This window comes from Drosophila bipectinata, chromosome 3R (genome assembly GCF_030179905.1).
Source record: "Drosophila bipectinata strain 14024-0381.07 chromosome 3R, DbipHiC1v2, whole genome shotgun sequence".
Taxonomy (NCBI): Eukaryota; Metazoa; Arthropoda; class Insecta; order Diptera; family Drosophilidae; genus Drosophila; species Drosophila bipectinata.
The window spans coordinates 8,304,526-8,322,351 of NC_091739.1; the positions used below are offsets into that span (position 1 = coordinate 8,304,526).

Sequence of the window (17,826 nt, forward strand, 5' to 3'; positions counted from 1 at the left end):
GCGGTCAGAACATCAAGTTCATTCTAAGCCGTTTGCATTGCAAATTCTGCATCTGCTTGGCGACATCCTCTTGGCTTTGAAAAGGGGTCGGAAAAACTCGATTCTAGTTGGCCCCACAATCACTTTTCAATTAAATGCCATTCTCTTGTGCTTTCCATTATATTGTGTTTTTTTTCCTGCTTTTGGTCCTGTTTTTGCTTCCCTGAAGCGAAATACTGCTGCCACAAAAGCAGCAGGCGTAAAAACTGGAGAAGGAAGTGGAAGTCACTCCGATGGCTGGTCTTTGGAAATAACAAAATCATTTTGGGTTCGCTCATTTAATCGACCAGGCCAAGAAATATACCAGCAGCAGTAAAATCTTGTTCAATTGTCAATCATTAATTCGGATTGTATTGGCAGATGGAAAAAAAATACAGCCATTCTGTGAGACGGAATCGTTTAAAGCCCCTCAAAATTAATTATAAAATCAATTAGCAGAGGCTCGGGCCAGGGATTAACATAGATCCAGTCATAATTAGTTGCCGAAAATGCTGTTCTTGGCCAAAGTGTCGGGGAAAACAATTAAATCCACCGTCCTTCAGGATTAACGCTAAACTTTGTTAATTCGCCGAAATTTGGGGACAAGTAAGCAAATAACTGCGGAATTAGACCAATAAAAAAGGTTTTTCCAAACAAGGAATTGAGAATGAATTGTAAAATGTTCACCTCCCTCTGCAGAATAATGACACGGAACTCGGGTATAAATTATTTGAGTGACATTTAGAAAAGGTCCTGCATTGAAAAGAAAAAGAAATTGAAAAACTCTCAATAGAATTATGTTTGTAACTTTTCGCATTCACTTTTATTTCCGATGCTGTGTATTTCTAAGTACAATTACGTATAAGTACGGATGGCTAGAATGGCTAGGATAAGCACAGTGGGATTAAAACTTTTAGCGGAGGGTCAACTCCGGATTGGAGCTGCTTGCCGCGCATGCTACTTCCTTCCGAATGCATTGGAGTTGGCGTTGCTCTGGTTGGTGGGTGTGGGTGTGGTGGGGGACTCGAGCGCCTCCACTTCATCACCGTGTTTCAGCCAGTGGGGGGCCAGTCGGAGCATGAGGATGGCGCCCAGGGGGGCGGTAAGGATAATCGCCAGGACCGAGATGAGGAGCACATTGCTAGCCAGATCCAACTGGGCTTGGTTGGACTCTTTCGCTGCACGTGCCATATCCAGGGCCACCGGGCCCAAAGCTGCCTGAAAGTGAAAGAGTACGAGCGGTTAGATGCCTCAAATTAGGAAACAGCAGCGGCCACCACTGCGTATGAGTGATATGCAACACCAGCAGCAGCAGCAAAAGCGGCAGGGGCGGATTAAACACAGTAGCTCTGTATGCCTTGTAATATTTTAATTAAATCAGGACAAAAAAGGCGGACAGTGAAATATGCACAACCGCATATTAGGACAAAGTTTAGCAGCCAACAACAGCGGCACATGTGACCTACACCGCCTTCTTTTTGTTGGTTGTCGGCGAGTAAGTAAGCCAGCGGAACATTTAAATTTCTGGCAACCACAGACGCACTCACACACACACCAAACACACACACACAGATGCAGACACAGACACACTCACTGGCCAGGCGACATAAACAAAATGTCCGTTTGCGGTGAAACTGCAAACAAAAGGCTGCCATGCCAACTGCAGTCGCTGTAGAAGTGACTCTGGCCAAGAGAACATGACCTGCAAATACGTGTACAACTTAAGCATGGGGGAAAACTCGAAAGGACTCGGACAGACCGGGCTGACCTGTCCGGTTGCCAGTGGCAAGAGGGCCAAATGGCCGGCAATGAAATAAAAAGCGCCAGGACCGCAAGCACCGTTGGGCCAGGAGACACAGGATGGCAAAAATGGATGGTGCCAACCCAGACCAGCCCGAGGTGGCACGGGAACCGCAGAAACATGACACGCGGAACGGGAAACTTACTTGGACAGTTGCTTTGGGAAAACCGGAAATTGTAATGTAGGCACGTTCCTTTCTCGACAGATTTCCGCCATATGTGGATAAATATGCAAAAGCCAAGCGAAACTGGAAAACAGAAGAGAAAAAAGAAAGTGGTCATCTCTAGTTGGTATCCCAGCCCGATCCAGCCCCATTTGGGATCCGTTTGCTCGTTTTCTGTTTTGTGCAGGTAACATTTGCATTGCGGTGTCGGAACATTTTCATTTCGGTTCCCCCCGTCTGCCATCTCTGGAATTCTTTGTTTTCTTTTTTTTTTCTTCAGCCCCAGTTTTGAGGGAAACTTGAACCGAAACCCTAGGGGACCAAGACCGTCGCATAGCAGAGTATTCCCCACACAAAACTGGAAAACGAAAGAAATTAAATAAGTGGCACGGCGGCTGCACCGCCGGCGACCATTTTAATTACCAGACTTCCGACGAGGACCAGCAAGGTCCCATAACCGATTACATGGCCCTCCAGCACGGCGAAGTGAATTTCCTTTCCGATGAGGGCGAACGAGACGGGCTTGAGGAACTTCCACATGAGGTCCAGACGCTTGGGTACACTAGCCTGAAAAACAAATCAATGTACAGCCATTAAAGAGATTCGTTATCATAATTAGAGCCCCTTCTATAACTTTGCTCTTAGCTTGTTTGTCGGGTCCAGAAAGTGAACAAGTTACGGGAATCGGCTCAGTGTTGCCTTGGATACCAAGTGCTGAAGAAGCGTAAAAAACATCGACTGGCCAACAGCTGGGTTAAAAGTTTAGACTGAAAGGTAAATGGAAAACAGCCAGAAGAAGAAAAACACATGCTCGAAACAAATCGAGGACCAGCCAGAGTCTACTCTGACATGGGACAAGGACGTGATGTCACAAATTGCCTGGCAAAATCCCACATATAGCCTTAAAAAATGGCAATGCTAGCATGGAACATTTTTCTTGACCCAAAACCAAACAGAAGAGAAGTCAATAAAAAACAACACGGCAAAAAGAGTCGGAAGGCCAATACCTTGAAAGCACTCAGTCAGGCAAAGGTAAGGCCAAAACACTTCGAAACGCAAAGAGCTAACCGACTGAGCCGTGTCCAGACAGATATGCACTGCAAGAAAGTAGATATAGGGTCTTTGGAAGAAAGGTTTTATATATTTTATTTGCATATTCTAACGAAATTCTTAAAACTTTTTAAAGTAAATTGTATTATTTTTAAGCATACATTTATATTTATTATTTCATACTTACTATTTGCTGGGCCTGCAATTGTTCGGGCGTCAGCTTGGCCTCCTCCCGCCGCCAGCCAATCCTCGCAATAAAGGCCATCGTTACACAACCCAGAGCGCCGGCTGACGTGTAGCCAATGACGCGACTGCCCATCACGGCGATGGTGCCTCCCAAGACGGTCAAAACGAAGCGCAGACCATTTGCGTAGGTCTGCAATGGATGGCCAAAAGACAGATATGAAGAGAGTGGATGTGAATGTCGAAACAGGTGAGTTCGAATGCAGTGGAACAAAAAGCGAACGAAGGGGGAAAATCACTTTACAAAACTCTGATGGATCCTGCTTTGTTTTTCAGACCACTCTTTCTGGGCATTGTTTCTGTTTTGATGGGCGGTCATGTGGCCACGTTGCGTATACGCAACGTATACTGCAATTGAAGCAAAATGTTCCAGGTCTCTGGCTCTGCTTTAAGTCTTACTTGTGTCATCATGCTTTAATACCCATAGAGCATATTGATTCCCTTTTTCATCTACTTCGTCAATAGATATTAATTCTTTTAGTTCAACAAGATTTTTAGGTAATTGCTCTGCTAGCATACAATTTTTATGAAGTCTGCTTCGTTACTGTCGACTGGCGGGACACTTTACGCCTTTATTATGGGAAAAACTAAAGTAGATATAGACGGGACTTTTAATTTTCCGCCTCGAACAACTTCGAGTTTTCTTCCGCACCGCTTGAATAAAAAAGTTTCTCTCGAATATCTTATTGAAAAATACTGTCAACTAGCTCGGAAAAAAGTGGTGGGAAAAAGTAGCGAAAGGTGACGTTGAATGCAAAATTACAAGAGACTGTGTAATAATAATAAAATAAAAGCGGTAGCAATGACATGCGAAAAGATGCTGGCACCCAAACCGAGAAGGCCTGATGACAACCGTATACCACCCCCTCCTCGGGAAGGACTGTGAATAGCCCGTGGCAATGTATGGCTGTGGGTGCCACTAGATGGTTGGGCGCCTCCGGAGTGGGTGTGTAAAATATGCAAGGATGCAAGTGGCGCACAGCGTGAAATTTTTGTACAAACTGCAGCCCTGCGTGGATGCGGATGCCACTTGACGGTGGCAAAGGCGAGCGCGACTTGCAGAAAACAAAAGTTATGAGAAGTCGATGTGGGTATGTGTGATAAAAAGAGGAAGCAGGGGAAGAGGGGATGTGCCAGTGCATCCAGTACCGCCACCCATGGCGTTTGATTATGCGCGCCATTAGCGGTGTAAGTTGCGGCAATGAGTTTTGTGGCTCGGGCTGTGGCTGCCTCAATGTCCCCGGCATAACTTCACATAGATGCTGGCAGTAACTGTCGTCGCAAATGTCGCCAGCTTCCCTCCATCGTTGTCGTTGTTGCATTTCTATCTGTTGTTTTTGTTGGCGTTGCATTTGTGTCGTTGTAGCCGTCGACGTTGAAGCTGCCTCTGTGCATGTAAGTGTCTTTTTATGCAAAATGCACCCACACAAACATTTCACCCAAAAGGGATGGTGACTGCAGAAGAATGCACTTCAAAAAAAGCTGTTACTATTCTTTAATAGTCTTGGTGACAATCCTTTCCTAATAATCCTTTTTTGACCTATTGACTTTTTTGACTTTTACATAACCCAGAGCTACTGTAACTCTTTCATGAATAATTCTTTTCAGTGCACTGGCTTTAACAGTCTCCATGTACATATGGCACAGCAGCCGACCGGCCGCCCCCTGTCAAGCGCCTCCCCGTGGGACTTGTGCGCGTTTTGCATCATTAAATGCGCTGATTGAGTGTCTAAGTGTTCACTGAATGTGCATTTTAAGTGCAGTCCGCTCGTCTGGGCCGCGCCTTTGTCTGGCTTCTCCAGAAGGCGGCGAAAGAGAAGAATGCTTACCGCGTGGCGGGACGGCAAGTACTGGAGCATCACGCCGTAGAGATAGCCAAAAACGAGTCCAATCCCAATGCCAATGGGTCCTTGCAGCACTTGCTGGGTGAGCGAGGCTGTAAGAGAGCGATATTGGTGGGGTTATTTCGAGTCTACGGATGGGGGGACGCGAATGGCACGCACTCGTCGAGAATATTACGCTGATTATCACGCCGAACATGAAGATGGCCACCACATCGTTGCATGTGGTCATGGCGTAGATGAGCGTGTGGATGCCACTATTGAGACCCAGTCGGTCCTCCTTCAGCTTCAGCATCACAGTCACTACAACGTTCGGGGACACGGCAGTGATTACCAAGCTGTGAGATGAAGATGCAAGAAATTAATACTTTCAATATTTCAGATTTATGTAGAATTTATTATTAATTATTTTGGATTTGTTTTTTCTGTTAATAAATAATTAAATTCATTTAAAGCTTTGTATTCAGAAGTTTTTGTAGTTACCCAAACACAATTTAAATACAAAATCAATTAAATATCAATATAGAATTTCAGAATTCTTTGCCTAATTTTGCTAATTTTAACCAAAATATACAACAAAATGGATACATCAAATATTTATTGCTTTCAGGCAAATCGGAGAACAAAAATATGGCCAGTGATTGAAAATTAATTATTATTCAATGCATTTGTACAAATTAAAATCCTAATTACTTTAATATTATGTTTCTAGACAAGTTTATTACAAATTCTATTGTTAAACAGAATATTCATGGTATCACTTACCCCAAGGCTATACCCCAAAGCCAGGGCATGGAGAGAGTTAGGTAGGCCAATCCGGCAATGACGGCAACCTCAACAATGGTGGGCAGCAGAGTCAGTCGCAGAATCATAGACCAAAGGCGCTTGAAAGCGTCGCCATCCAGACCCAGGCCAGCCAGTAGCATTATGTTGATCAAAGCCATTTCCCTAATATAAATAGTTAGTTTAAGGCTTTAAAGATAACTAAGACTTTAAAAAACTTACCTCAGGAACAATTCAAGACGCTGGTAGCCCTCAAAGTTGGCCAGACCCACGTTGGTGTAGAGCACGCCGAAGAAAAGCATGCCCAGCATGTCGGGCAAGTGGGCGAAGGAGACCAGAATGCCGGCGATCTGGGCGCCAACGAAGAGGAATGCGATTCGCATGATCGCTGTCTGTGGTTGGGCATAGTCCGGGAAAAGTACAAAGGCCATGGCCCAGAGCCCCAAAAATATGGCCAGCAGACCCACATGCTCAGAAATCAAGTTCCAATGTAATGTCAAATAAAGCCACCTGAAAGAAGTCATTCGAAAGTGAAGACAAACATGTTAATAGCTTTTGTTTAATTAATGTAGTCGTAATTGTTCATAATTACCACGGCAATTATGGCTATAAAAGCCAAACAGGTGGAACACTAAAAGCCAAAGGCAAGCCTAATGGACAATAAACAGGATCGCATTGAATCCATGAACCTGATTCTAAGGGTGATGCAATTATTCGGCCTGTGGCCCTGGTCTTTGGATAAAGAGGAACAATGGACGCTGTCGGGCTTTGTGAAACGGAACTACCGCTACCTCCTGCACCTGCCCATAACATTCACCTTCATTGGGCTGATGTGGCTGGAGGCATTGGTGTCCAGCAACCTGGAGCAGGCCGGCCAGGTTCTGTACATGTCGATTACCGAGATGGCGCTGGTGGTGAAGATTCTCAGCATTTGGCACCACCGCACAGCAGCCTGGAAGCTTATGGAAGAATTGAAAAGTTCTCCGCACTACGGCCTTCACAGCCAAGTCGAAATGGATTTTTGGCGAAAGGAGCAAAGCTACTTCAAGCGATTCTTTTACATCTACATCCTGATAAGTCTGGGCGTCGTCTACAGCGGCTGTACGGGTGTCCTTTTTTTAGATTACTACGAACTGCCCTTTGCATACTATGTGCCCTTTGAGTGGCAAAACAAAAGAGGATTCCGGTTAGCTTATGGCTACGATATGGCTGGAATGACATTGACCTGTATTTCCAACATAACACTCGACACCCTGGGCTGCTATTTTCTATTCCACATATCTCTTTTGTATCGCTTGCTGGGATTTCGTTTGAGGACTCTTAAGGATATACAAGATGACTTCGATTTTGGTCAGAAGCTTCGGCACATCTTCCAGTTGCATCAGAGCATTAAGAGGTAACTGGATGTCAAAATTTGAGTATATGTATCTAAAACTTTCAATTTTCTAGATTATCTGTATCCTGCCAGAAAATCGTCTCACCCTATATTCTATCACAGATTATTCTCAGTGCTTTGATCATTTGCTTCAGCGGCTATCGCCTCCAGCACGTGGGAATTCGCGCGAATCCGGGGCAATTTATAGCCATGTTGCAGTTTGTTAGCGTTATGATACTCCAGATATACCTGCCTTGTTATTATGGCAACGAAATAACCGTCAATGCCAACCAGTTAACCAACGAAGTCTATCACACCAACTGGCTACATTGTCGGCCGGCCATTCGAAAGCTTTTGAATTCGTACATGGAATACCTGAAACGTCCTGTTAACATTCGAGCTGGAAACTTTTTTGCCGTTGGATTGCCAATTTTCGTTAAGGTTTATTATTTTTAATTTTGGCTTCAATCACTTCCTTTAAAATAGTTTTTCTATTCCTCAGACCATCAATAATGCCTACAGTTTCTTGGCTCTTCTACTAAATGTATCCAAATGAAATGAAATTTTTCAAATGCCAAAAAAGGCAGTACTTTATTTTTCATTTTAATAAATAGTTAAATGTAATATTGCACCAATGTTTTCACTAAAAGCAACGAATAAATAAAATTTCTAGTAAATAATGGTTCCAATGGTTTTTATTTTGAAATATGAATATTTCAAGCTTTTTGATTTTAGTTCATTGCAACTAAAATTTGGGAATAAATTTTTAACCATACTCCATTTTGTAATCATATTCATTTTTAAACGAAAATATAATTAAATTGAAAACTTAAGGATTTTCTAATAAAATCTCTAATAAAAAAGGAAAGATATTTTGAGTCTTAGCTATTTTTGAATATTTATTTTTCATACAATAAACACCAATATACCTCTTTACTGCTCCTAGGCCTTTAATGCACTGATTTCAAAAATGAAATAGCCTTGAAAGGAGCTTCTATGATGGGGTTAACCCAAACTCCTTTTGACTTTTCATTGCGTGATTTCGAATTCAAGACGCCAGCAATTAGAAGCTCATTATGTCAGAAATCAAATTATTATAATTGCCTGCCTATTATTTGTTTAAATATTTTGGCTGATTGCCTAAACAAATTAGGGACGGAGCACCACGAAATCATGGCTCACCAAAAGAACCGGTTCCAAAGGACTCAGACCAAGTACCTTAAAAAGTATCTTATTTTGCAGATGCAGGCCGCTTTAGAGGCAAATTTTTAACAATTCTATGAACTGGAATGTTAAAAGTTAGATTCGACGTGAACCAGTATGACATTACTACCCTAGTTCTGCTTTTATTAAAGGAAAATCCCGAGGGAGAGCTATAAATACCCCTGGAAGTCATCAGGAGGTTACAAAAGCCCTGAAAACCTGTAGTTTCAAATTAAAAAGTACTTGATATAACCCAGAATGGAATCTACAAATCGTATATCTGCAATGCACTTCTTGATTGTGGTCCAGCGCTGGATAGGACTACTAAAGTGGCCAAACGAGAGAGAGTCCGGAAGTATTATGTACTGGCTAAAGCGGATTTATCCATTTTTTCTGCACTTACCACTCACCCTTACCTACATTGCTTTGATGTGGCTCGAAGCCATTACATCGTCGGACTTCGAGGAGGCTGGCCAGGTTCTGTACATGTCGCTGACCGAATTGGCTCTGGTTACGAAGCTCATTAATATTTGGTATCGCCGGGAGCAGGCCGACAAGTTCATTAGGGATCTGGAGCATGATCCGGCTTATGAATTACGGAATTCCCACGAAATCAGATTCTGGCAAGAGCGTCAGAAAGGCTTTAAGCGCATATTTTACTGGTACATTGGCGGTAGCCTCTTTGTGGCGCTAATGGGGTATGTCAGTGTTTTTTTCCAGGAAGAGTACGAGCTTCCTTTCGCATACTTTGTGCCCTTTGAGTGGCGCACTAGAGAGCGTTACTTTTACGCCTGGAGCTATAATGTGGTGGCCATGACGCTCTGCTGCTTGTCCAACATACTGCTTGACACACTCGGCTGCTATTTTATGTTCCAGATCGCCCTGACCTTCCAGTTGATGAGCCGGCGATTTCAATCCCTGAAAGATGTGCCTGAAGAGAAGGCCAAGCCGGAGTTACGAAGGCTTTTCCAGCTCCACGCAAAGGTTCGGACGTTGACCAGGGAATGCGAATTGCTCGTGTCACCCTATGTCCTGTCCCAGGTGGTTTTTAGCGCCTTCATAATTTGCTTCAGTGCCTATCGACTGGTGCATATGGGCTTCAGTCAGCGTCCTGGGCTCTTTGTCACAACTGTGCAGTTCGTGGCCGTGATGATTGTCCAAATCTACCTTCCCTGCTACTACGGCAATGAAATAACTATCCATGCCAATGCTCTTACAGATAGCGTTTTTGGCACCAACTGGCTGGAATATTCGGTGGGCACTCGAAAACTACTTAACTGCTATATGGAATTTTTAAAGAAGCCGGTAAAAGTTCGGGCAGGAGTCTTCTTTGAAATAGGATTGCCAATATTTGTAAAAGTAAAGTCCCTCTCTTCTAAAACAATTTCTAGCCATTTTAACGAAACCCCTTTTTTTGGCAGACCATCAACAATGCCTACAGTTTCTTCGCCCTGCTTCTGAAGGTCTCCAAGTGAAATGAGACATAAACACAGATTCCGGCACAATGGAACATCCCACGGGTCGGATACGTAACACTGCAAGCCATCAGTGCTGTAACTCATACGCCACATTGTTGTTCGTATGTCTGAACAAGCTGAAATAAACGCCGGCAGCTAACAAGGCATTTCGCCAGCTATTAAAGTAAGTGTCATAGCCAAAAAAATAAAATAAAGAAAGAAAAGGCTCGACTGCGACTAGACGTCGGGGACATGACCACCGGGGTCTGGGACATGGGTTGTGGGACAAGGGACCAGGAACCTGAGCACAGGAATAGAAGCTCCGAAACCCGACAAGACCGGAAGCACGCGCCGCTGCCTAGTGCAGCGGCAACAGCCACGAGGACATTGTTGGCGCACAAAAGAAATATACAAATACAAAACGAAATGCAAGGAGCGGATATGCGAAAAACGCGTACAGGGAAAAAGTGTGAATGGCGGCGCTGCTGTCCCGCCGGAAGTGCATTCAAAGGGTTAAGCACAAATCTGCACAATGGAATGGCGATGCCCAACTCCTCCCCACGTCCTTATCCCATTTTTGGCCACATGAGCTTTTCACTTACCACTTGGGTCCTCTGTACTCGTCGCCATGAACTCCGGCTCCGGCTCCATTTCCATTCCCGTTCCCACTGCCGGGACCCGCATTGTTGCCGGCAACATTTTGTGTTGTGTTTGTTAAATTTAATGATGTCGGCGTTAAAATTATTGTTGCAGCGTTTTGTACGGCAGCTCCCGCTCCCATGCCCTCCGGGAGCTTCTGTATGTCTAATTTTGTATGCAACGGCGGCGCAAGGTCCTGGTTGGGGGTGGCCTGCGATCCAGCCTGCGGCGCAGGGTAACTGCCGCTGCCAGCTCCTTGTGTCATGTTGTCACCTGGCGCCAATGCCAGTGCTTTGTTGCTGGGCTGCTGCTGCTGTTGCAGTTGCCTCTGGTTGAAATTCTGGATCTGCTGCTGTTTGCGTTTAGCTGTAGGTGGAAAAAAGAAGTGGAACTTTAAATAGATATGTCAGTGTCAGGAAGCAAAGGAGTTTCGGAAGTCTAAGTACTTTGTAACACTCACAAAATTTAAATAGATTGCAAAATCTAATTATGACTTTGGAAAAACTTTTTTAATGCCTGCGACTAGTATTTGTTGATGTTATTGTATTGCCTTGTATATTTTATTGTTCTAATGAAACTTGAGTTATTATTATAGTGTTATTATACTATAATAAAAATTATATAGTGTGAAACAAAAAACCAAAAACAAAAATACGCTCAAAATTCACTGACATTTGAGAAGAAAGAGTCGAGAAACTAAAGCGCGAGCATCGAAAAGCTTATAAGGCTGCATTTAAATAATTTCCCATTCAATTCTTCTGCTCATGCATAACTAAGAGACAGCAGCAGTCGACGCTTTTAAATTGCAAAGTGCAGATGCACACACATACATTCGAATGTAGATATACACCGATTTATAGCGAAGGTCCTGAAAGCCCTTTCCACTCAAGTCAAGGCGCTGTCGACGATGGCAAAATGAAGATTGCAACAAAGATTGACAACCGCTGATTGCGCCGCAGCTACCTGAAAGCTACAAAGACACGCTGCCGGCGAGGACGACAGGATGCTGTTTTCACCTGGGCCAGAACACGGCAGCCAGACGACAACCGACAGGTGCTCCGGCAGTCTCCAGTCTCCAGCCTCCATAATTGGCTTCATTGTTGCCGCGACAACTTCACACTTCTGCCGACGTTTAGGCGAAACGGAAAAGGAAAAGGTGGAAATACATAAATATTTCCATTTATAATTAGCGCACTTAATGTCGGTTCGCCTAACCGGTGGAAGCATTCCGGCCAATTGGCATCTCCTGGCTACAGTCTCCCGCCGCCAGGCTAATTGGACTGGAGACTCTTATTTGCATATGAAGCGATGTTCTAATAACGACAATTTACAATAGCCCCGTTCTCACAATTATTATGCGAACTCTGTTTGCCGACTCAAATGTTAGGCTGTGCAATCAACACTTGATTTGATTCAGATTCTGAACCATATTGTTTTTTTTCACAGCCTCCGACCGGGCTGGTATTTGATTTGCGAAGACAATCTGCTTGTCATTTGTCACCACTCCGATGACTACGTGTTAATTGTGCGCAAATATTTAGCGCCAATTCTCGCCGACTCGAGCTCTAGTTTGACGGTGTGACAATACCAATGTTTGCGTAAATGTATCAATCCATCGATCACGTGTCGATTGTGATTCAGAGTATCATGCGACTCTCTTAAAGGACGCACATACGGTTGATGAAATCATTTACATATACCGGATGGGTGTTCTTACAAAATTATTTTTAAATTAAATCTCAATCAGCATGATTCAATTGTACATTCATAAAATCACTTTTTTAAAAGAAAAACAAATTAAATTAAATTAGCATATCAATCTACAATAAATACATTATATAGGGATAAATTTCCAATAAAAAAACTTAAATTTCCCAAGTTTTGGAGAACCTAAAAATTAAATTTTGAACCTAAAGCCAAAGTAAACACTTAAACAGACATGGCAAATAAATAAAAACACAAAACAGCTGATAAGTTTAGAAATATAAACTATCTCTATCAAAGGGACACAGCCAAAATGAATCTCAAAATGCTGTTAGAAGAGATTAAATACATTCAAAAACATCAACAATCAAAAAAAACAATTATGAAAATAGTTCGTGCTTCTTCGGTAAGTATGACGGAATTTTAATAATAGTTTTGTTTGAAATTGTTACCAAATATAAAATATTTAATCACAAAGTTACAAAACTATAAAGCCACATATTAGAAATTTAATGATATTTTAATAACAAACACACCAATGAAAAAAGCTCATACGCTCACGTCTAAATTGAAACTTTAGTTTCCGAGTAATGTTGTGGGTAGCTTACCTCGCCAGTGAGGATGATTAAATAAGTTGTGTTAACCACAGCACTCATAAAATTAATATTACATATTCCATTATATGGAAATTTCGCGTTGAATAGAATTTCAGCAAACCGAACCGTGCGAATTAAATTCCAAGCGCCATCTAATCGCATTCGATTGCGGCAGACTACTGAGCCCGAGCATCTCGAACACTTTTCCTGGAAAGCTTCTCAGACTCCGATCCGGTGTATATTTTTTATCTTATGCTAATAAAAAACATACTCCCAGCCGTGTGGAGAACTCTCGTGGACACGCGAGTAAAAAGCACAAAATATTTGTTTAATAACTTAAAATTAGCGGATCGCGAGAGCGGAGAACAGCGCTAATGTGTGACGATGGGAAAATATTGTATTACAGTAGATATTATTTAAGACGGAAGAACAATGATAACTAAGAATAAAAATAATAAGTCCTAAAATATTTCTTTATAAATTGTGAATTAAATCTGTAAGGTAGGAATCATTTTAAAGATTACTTTTTGTCTAATACATGTTCTCCAATTCTTTATCTATAATATTTATGTTTATAATTTGCACTTTTGAAATATTTTGTTAAGAGAGGAAATTAATTGGGTAAGTTTCAAAGAGTTGGCACTTTATTAGAAGTGCTAATCCAATGAGCTACCAGAGACCGATCAAGATGAAGATGTTAATGACAAAGTAATCCACAAATTAGAGAACTAAACGGAAAGCCCCCACTTCGCCTGTATTAATTGGGGAAGTAGGAGTCCAGGCCCTTCAGCGCTTTTCAATACAAACACTTGTTTGACCTCCGGCGCAATTATGATGAGCATTTGCTTATCAATTAATTAGCCCTGACCAACAAGAAACTTATGTACGCCCGCAAATATTTGCCGACTCAAGCAGGGGTTAAATGCGTTGAGCGTTGAGCACGGTGCGGTTCAGTTGAGATAGGCTTCCTACAGCTCCTGGCTCATTGAATATTTACAAGTTCAATGCGAAGTTCGCGTTTGAACTATGGCAAATATTTAAGTTTTGCTAATTAATTTAAAATATCTGCGCCATAACAAACTGTCTTGGGGCGGCGAGGCTGGCAAATGTTCGGAGCGAGATGGTAAACGAATGGCAATGATAGTCGAATAGTGAGATTTTCTCTGCTGGTCTCCGGCACATTTTTGAATTATGTGCCTCATTTAAAAGTTTTTGCAGCACTTACTTTTATTTTTTGTCAGCGTTTCTGGCGGTGCAATGAAAAAAATTGTGCATAAATTGTGCAAAGGTGTCAGCAAAGATAGCGAGTGGAGCTCAGGTATTGTAAGACAGCACTTTCGCAGGACTTCACGCCACTCCACCCCCACTCCTTTCCACTCCACTCCAAGCTGCTCCTTTGCTGTGATATTTCATATTTCATATTCATGCGCTGCACTCAGCGGCAGGGAACTGGAAAAAAGAGAATGTTGAGCCACACAACTTGAACTGCAAGTTGGCCAGGTCATTAAGGCTTTCTTTGCCTTCGCCCCATTGATTATTATACGCCACCACTCTCCGCTGTGCCCATTGGGGGGACTATCGCTTCGCAGCCACGCCCCCTGCCCACTGGCCGCTGGCAGTTTTTGGCATTTTATCTTGTCATATTTTCTGCAACTTTCAAGTGACCAGGCGCATGAAAATAATGCAAAAGTTTTTTTAAGCCAGTTCGTTCTGGATGCCCAGAAAGTCTTCGCTTTTCAATTGCTGCAGAACTTTTCACACAAATTATTGCACTGAGCCTGGTGCAAAAGCTCAACTTGCAAAGATGTGATGATGGGAAAAAAGGATCCAGGACTATGGATACGAAGTGGCCCAAGTTCTTGTCATATATGCGACAATACGACTCAGAATCTGAATTCCAGAGGTGTTAATTGGAGTCGAGGCGAGTAGCTTTCTAGATGAAGCCTGAGCAAAAACTAAACAAGTTCGAGTAGCTAGTAGTAGTTCAAGTACTTTAAGGTCTAATGGAAAATTTATTGTACTTTTCAAAAAGTTTTGAAACTTTTTTCCTTGTCACTTGCCATTTAGATTGTTATTACAGAGCTGCTGCAAAAAGTGCCATAAATTGGTTTCAGGAGGGTAAAGCATTCAGCAACTACCCGGAGTGTGTATTTTCAATGATTTATATCTGTTATTCAACTATTCATTATTTACATGCAAACGTCAGTTGCTTTTTCAATATGTTTAAACGCTAAATTGCACACGGCGATGAGTTTTCAGATGACTTTTGCTCCAGCTCCTACTACAGCCGTGGTCTCAATCACTTTTTTTCCTTTTACACATTTTATGCATTTATTTGCCAAAGAGTTTCAAGTTCCCTGCTCGTCTGAGTCTCTGTCTGCACTTCTCTGGCACATATCAATTCACTTTTCCCGCATCCTGCATCCTGCATCCAGCATACATTTATTTTATTTATGTTTACTTAAGCGTGCCACCTTTTAACTATGCCAGCCGTGCAACCAGCCGGCATCCTTCTCGCGTTCTGGATGTGAGTCCTGTTGCAATGCTGTTTTCCTCTTGCCTGTTAACCAGTGCATGGCATTGCATTCAGGGAATAATTTCTTTTCGCAGAAAAGGAAAGATTGCATTCCGTTGTCACGCATTTCCTACCTGGAGTTGAGCACACGCCCCAGCGATTCGCATCTAATTTAGAGCTCATTCTCCGCAGCAAATCAGTATAAACTGGCACTTTCTTGGCTGCGGGCTCCGAGCAAATATAAGAAAAAGGTAGAAAAAAAAACCAGGTCATAAGCCGTCTTTCAACACTCGGCAAATAAAACTACAAATTGAAAACGCCAAAGCAAATTCAATGCAAGATAAACAGATCCCCGAGCTTCAGTTTTGACTGACAGGCAGTCAAAGGCGAGTCGCAGAAAGTACCGATTAAGCGCAGTTTAGTAATTAGCCGGGAGCAGGTGCAAAGGTGCAAGTGCAAGTGCGAGTGCTAGGACGGTTGCGACTGCCAGTGACAGACCAAGTGAGACGCCGAGTGCGACATCCTTCAGAAGCTGTCAAAAGGACCTCTCGAGTGGGCCAACCTTTACATCGCTGTTGGGCAAAACGCATCAGAGTCGAAATGGTTTGAAGCACGTTCAAGTTAAAATTTTCCCATTCATTTGGCAGTCATTATGCCGAGTCACAGCGGCGCGTCGCTTCTACTGGCATTTACAAATGTCACACACACTGCGTATACGTAATGAACTGAGTTGGCCGGGCCCACAGTTCGGATGCACAATTCTCTCGCACAAGCACACATGCCCTGCATTTATCAATAGTCGTGGATGTTTGTGTGCCCAGCGTATATCATGTTGGCTTTAGTTAACAGAAATGTCGCATTTCCCTCATGAAGAAAAGCGACACTTGAGCACATGAGCATGGGCGGGAGGAGACTGAGTGACGCCGAACAGGTGAACACCCATTCAAGGTTGAGCTTGAGGAATTGCCATGAAACGCTGCATTTAAATGGAATTTATTTAATATAAACGAGCCAGCATATGCAAGCAAAGCCTGCAGCCTGCAGCGGCGAACCCCATTTAAAAAGAACTTTCTGAATCCAAATCAGAAGCAGAATGTGAATCTGCTTCCAAATCACTGCCAGAGTTAGAATCGGTGCTGCAGGCAGCAGGGCCAAGGCAGCACTCCAGAGCAAGTCCACGAATGCGAAATGAATGCACAGGAAATGAGCCCCGGCTAATGCATATTCATGGAAAAATACTTTGGCGAAGCCCCCTGGCATTTGGCATTCGTGTAAGTTGTCTGATTGTGGGCATTTGGGCGCAACTAAAACAGCTCATTATTCCCGCCCGAATTCTGCACTGGCCAGGACCTGGAGCGAAATTCTGCAGCTCGGCGAGCAAAAAGGCCATGCGAAATCCCACTTTCCAACAGTTGCGAAAACAGAGCTGCGAATTCGGAAGGAGTTTCAATGATTATAATAATATTCCGATGTTTAAACAAATAGTGACCATCTGCCAAGCATAGAGTGCATATGCAAATCATACTTATTTTGGGAACAAACTAGTAAGACCAAACCTAGTGCTATTAATAAGTATCACCCACCTTCTGCTATTCCCTGGTATGGAGCCCCGTGAACACGGGGGGGTGGCAGTGGGCGCTCGCCTAGTAAATGCTCCTTTTCCGGCTCCAGGTCCGCCAGGATGCTGGCGGTCACCGTCTCACTGGCACGTCGCAGCAGCTGCAAGGGCACATGGTTGGCATCCGACTCCCGAGGTGCTAGCACCGGAGCCTGGTAACATTCATCGAACGGATTGCTGCTGCGGAATGCCTGCAGAGGAGGATCCTCATTGCCGGCTACCTCATTTCGTACTTCTGTCAATGATTGATTTAAGTTTGAAACGATATTTTTGTAAATTGACAAATCACAGATTTATTTTATTAAACGTCAGCAAAATATATAAATTAATTGATTAACCATAAACTCGTAAATTAGCAGCAATTGGCAAAATCGAAAACGTGCCAGGTTCAAACTCACCCAATTCATGGCTCATGTCGGCACCAAATAAAAAAGCTAAGAGAGCAAACCGTACAAAGTCCCAATACCAAAAATAAAGAGCACAGAACTGACGTAATTTGACGATAACGTATTCCAGTTCTTGACACAAATGGACAGTCTAAGAGAAAAGCGGCGGGAGACGAATGTCTACAAAATCGAAAATACACTTTACTCGAACGCCAAAGAGAATAGCCAGATGTATATATAGAATAGAATCGAATAGAACACGCGCGTCGGAAAGTCGGATTCAAAGTACCCGAAGTGCCCGGCCCGCAGCGAGTACTTCGAGCTTCTTTTTATTACAGAACATGCACTGGCAAATATTTGCGCAACGCATTAATTAGAAAAGCAATTTAAACAAGCGATTGGCGAGCGAAGAATCAGAATCAGAGAATCGGGAA

The 17,826-nt window shown here is 43.1% G+C and overlaps 3 protein-coding genes across 4 annotated transcripts; 2 read left to right on the top strand and 1 right to left on the bottom strand.

Moving 5' to 3' along the window:
• Positions 1–813: 813 nt before the first annotated feature.
• Nha2 (Na[+]/H[+] hydrogen antiporter 2) lies at positions 814–17,594 on the bottom strand. Of its 2 annotated transcripts, XM_017246753.3 has the most exons (11): positions 17,405–17,594; positions 16,972–17,241; positions 10,537–10,939; positions 6,122–6,409; positions 5,882–6,064; positions 5,279–5,454; positions 5,105–5,211; positions 3,220–3,408; positions 2,406–2,549; positions 1,965–2,066; positions 814–1,236 (listed from the first exon to the last, which is right to left on the bottom strand). In XM_017246753.3, exons 1-11 carry the CDS (start codon positions 17,418–17,420, stop codon positions 976–978), a joined length of 2,139 nt encoding a protein of 712 aa, XP_017102242.2. In that variant the 5' UTR covers positions 17,421–17,594; the 3' UTR covers positions 814–975. The 2 variants fall into 2 exon arrangements, with proteins under 2 accessions (XP_017102242.2, XP_070137762.1); XM_070281661.1 differs by lacking the exons at positions 16,972–17,241; positions 17,405–17,594 and adding an exon at positions 12,886–13,036.
• Or94a (Odorant receptor 94a) lies at positions 6,553–7,830 on the top strand. The gene is made up of 3 exons (XM_070281624.1): positions 6,553–7,295; positions 7,349–7,715; positions 7,777–7,830. Exons 1-3 carry the CDS (start codon positions 6,553–6,555, stop codon positions 7,828–7,830), a joined length of 1,164 nt encoding a protein of 387 aa, XP_070137725.1.
• Or94b (Odorant receptor 94b) lies at positions 8,736–9,952 on the top strand. The gene is made up of 2 exons (XM_017246754.2): positions 8,736–9,836; positions 9,899–9,952. Exons 1-2 carry the CDS (start codon positions 8,736–8,738, stop codon positions 9,950–9,952), a joined length of 1,155 nt encoding a protein of 384 aa, XP_017102243.2.
• Positions 17,595–17,826: the final 232 nt, after the last annotated feature.

Coding starts and splice junctions, on each gene's coding strand:
- Or94a (XM_070281624.1), top strand. CDS start 6,553: ATGGACAATAAACAGGATCGCATTGAATCCATGAACCTGATTCTAAGG. Junction 7,296..7,348: donor TTGCATCAGAGCATTAAGAG/GTAACTGGATGT, acceptor TCAATTTTCTAG/ATTATCTGTATCCTGCCAGA. Junction 7,716..7,776: donor GATTGCCAATTTTCGTTAAG/GTTTATTATTTT, acceptor TCTATTCCTCAG/ACCATCAATAATGCCTACAG.
- Or94b (XM_017246754.2), top strand. CDS start 8,736: ATGGAATCTACAAATCGTATATCTGCAATGCACTTCTTGATTGTGGTC. Junction 9,837..9,898: donor GATTGCCAATATTTGTAAAA/GTAAAGTCCCTC, acceptor TTTTTTTGGCAG/ACCATCAACAATGCCTACAG.
- Nha2 (XM_017246753.3), bottom strand. Junction 6,410..10,536: donor GAGTACAGAGGACCCAAGTG/GTAAGTGAAAAG, acceptor GACTTCTTTCAG/GTGGCTTTATTTGACATTAC. Junction 2,550..3,219: donor AATTGCAGGCCCAGCAAATA/GTAAGTATGAAA, acceptor TTTGTTTTTCAG/GCTAGTGTACCCAAGCGTCT.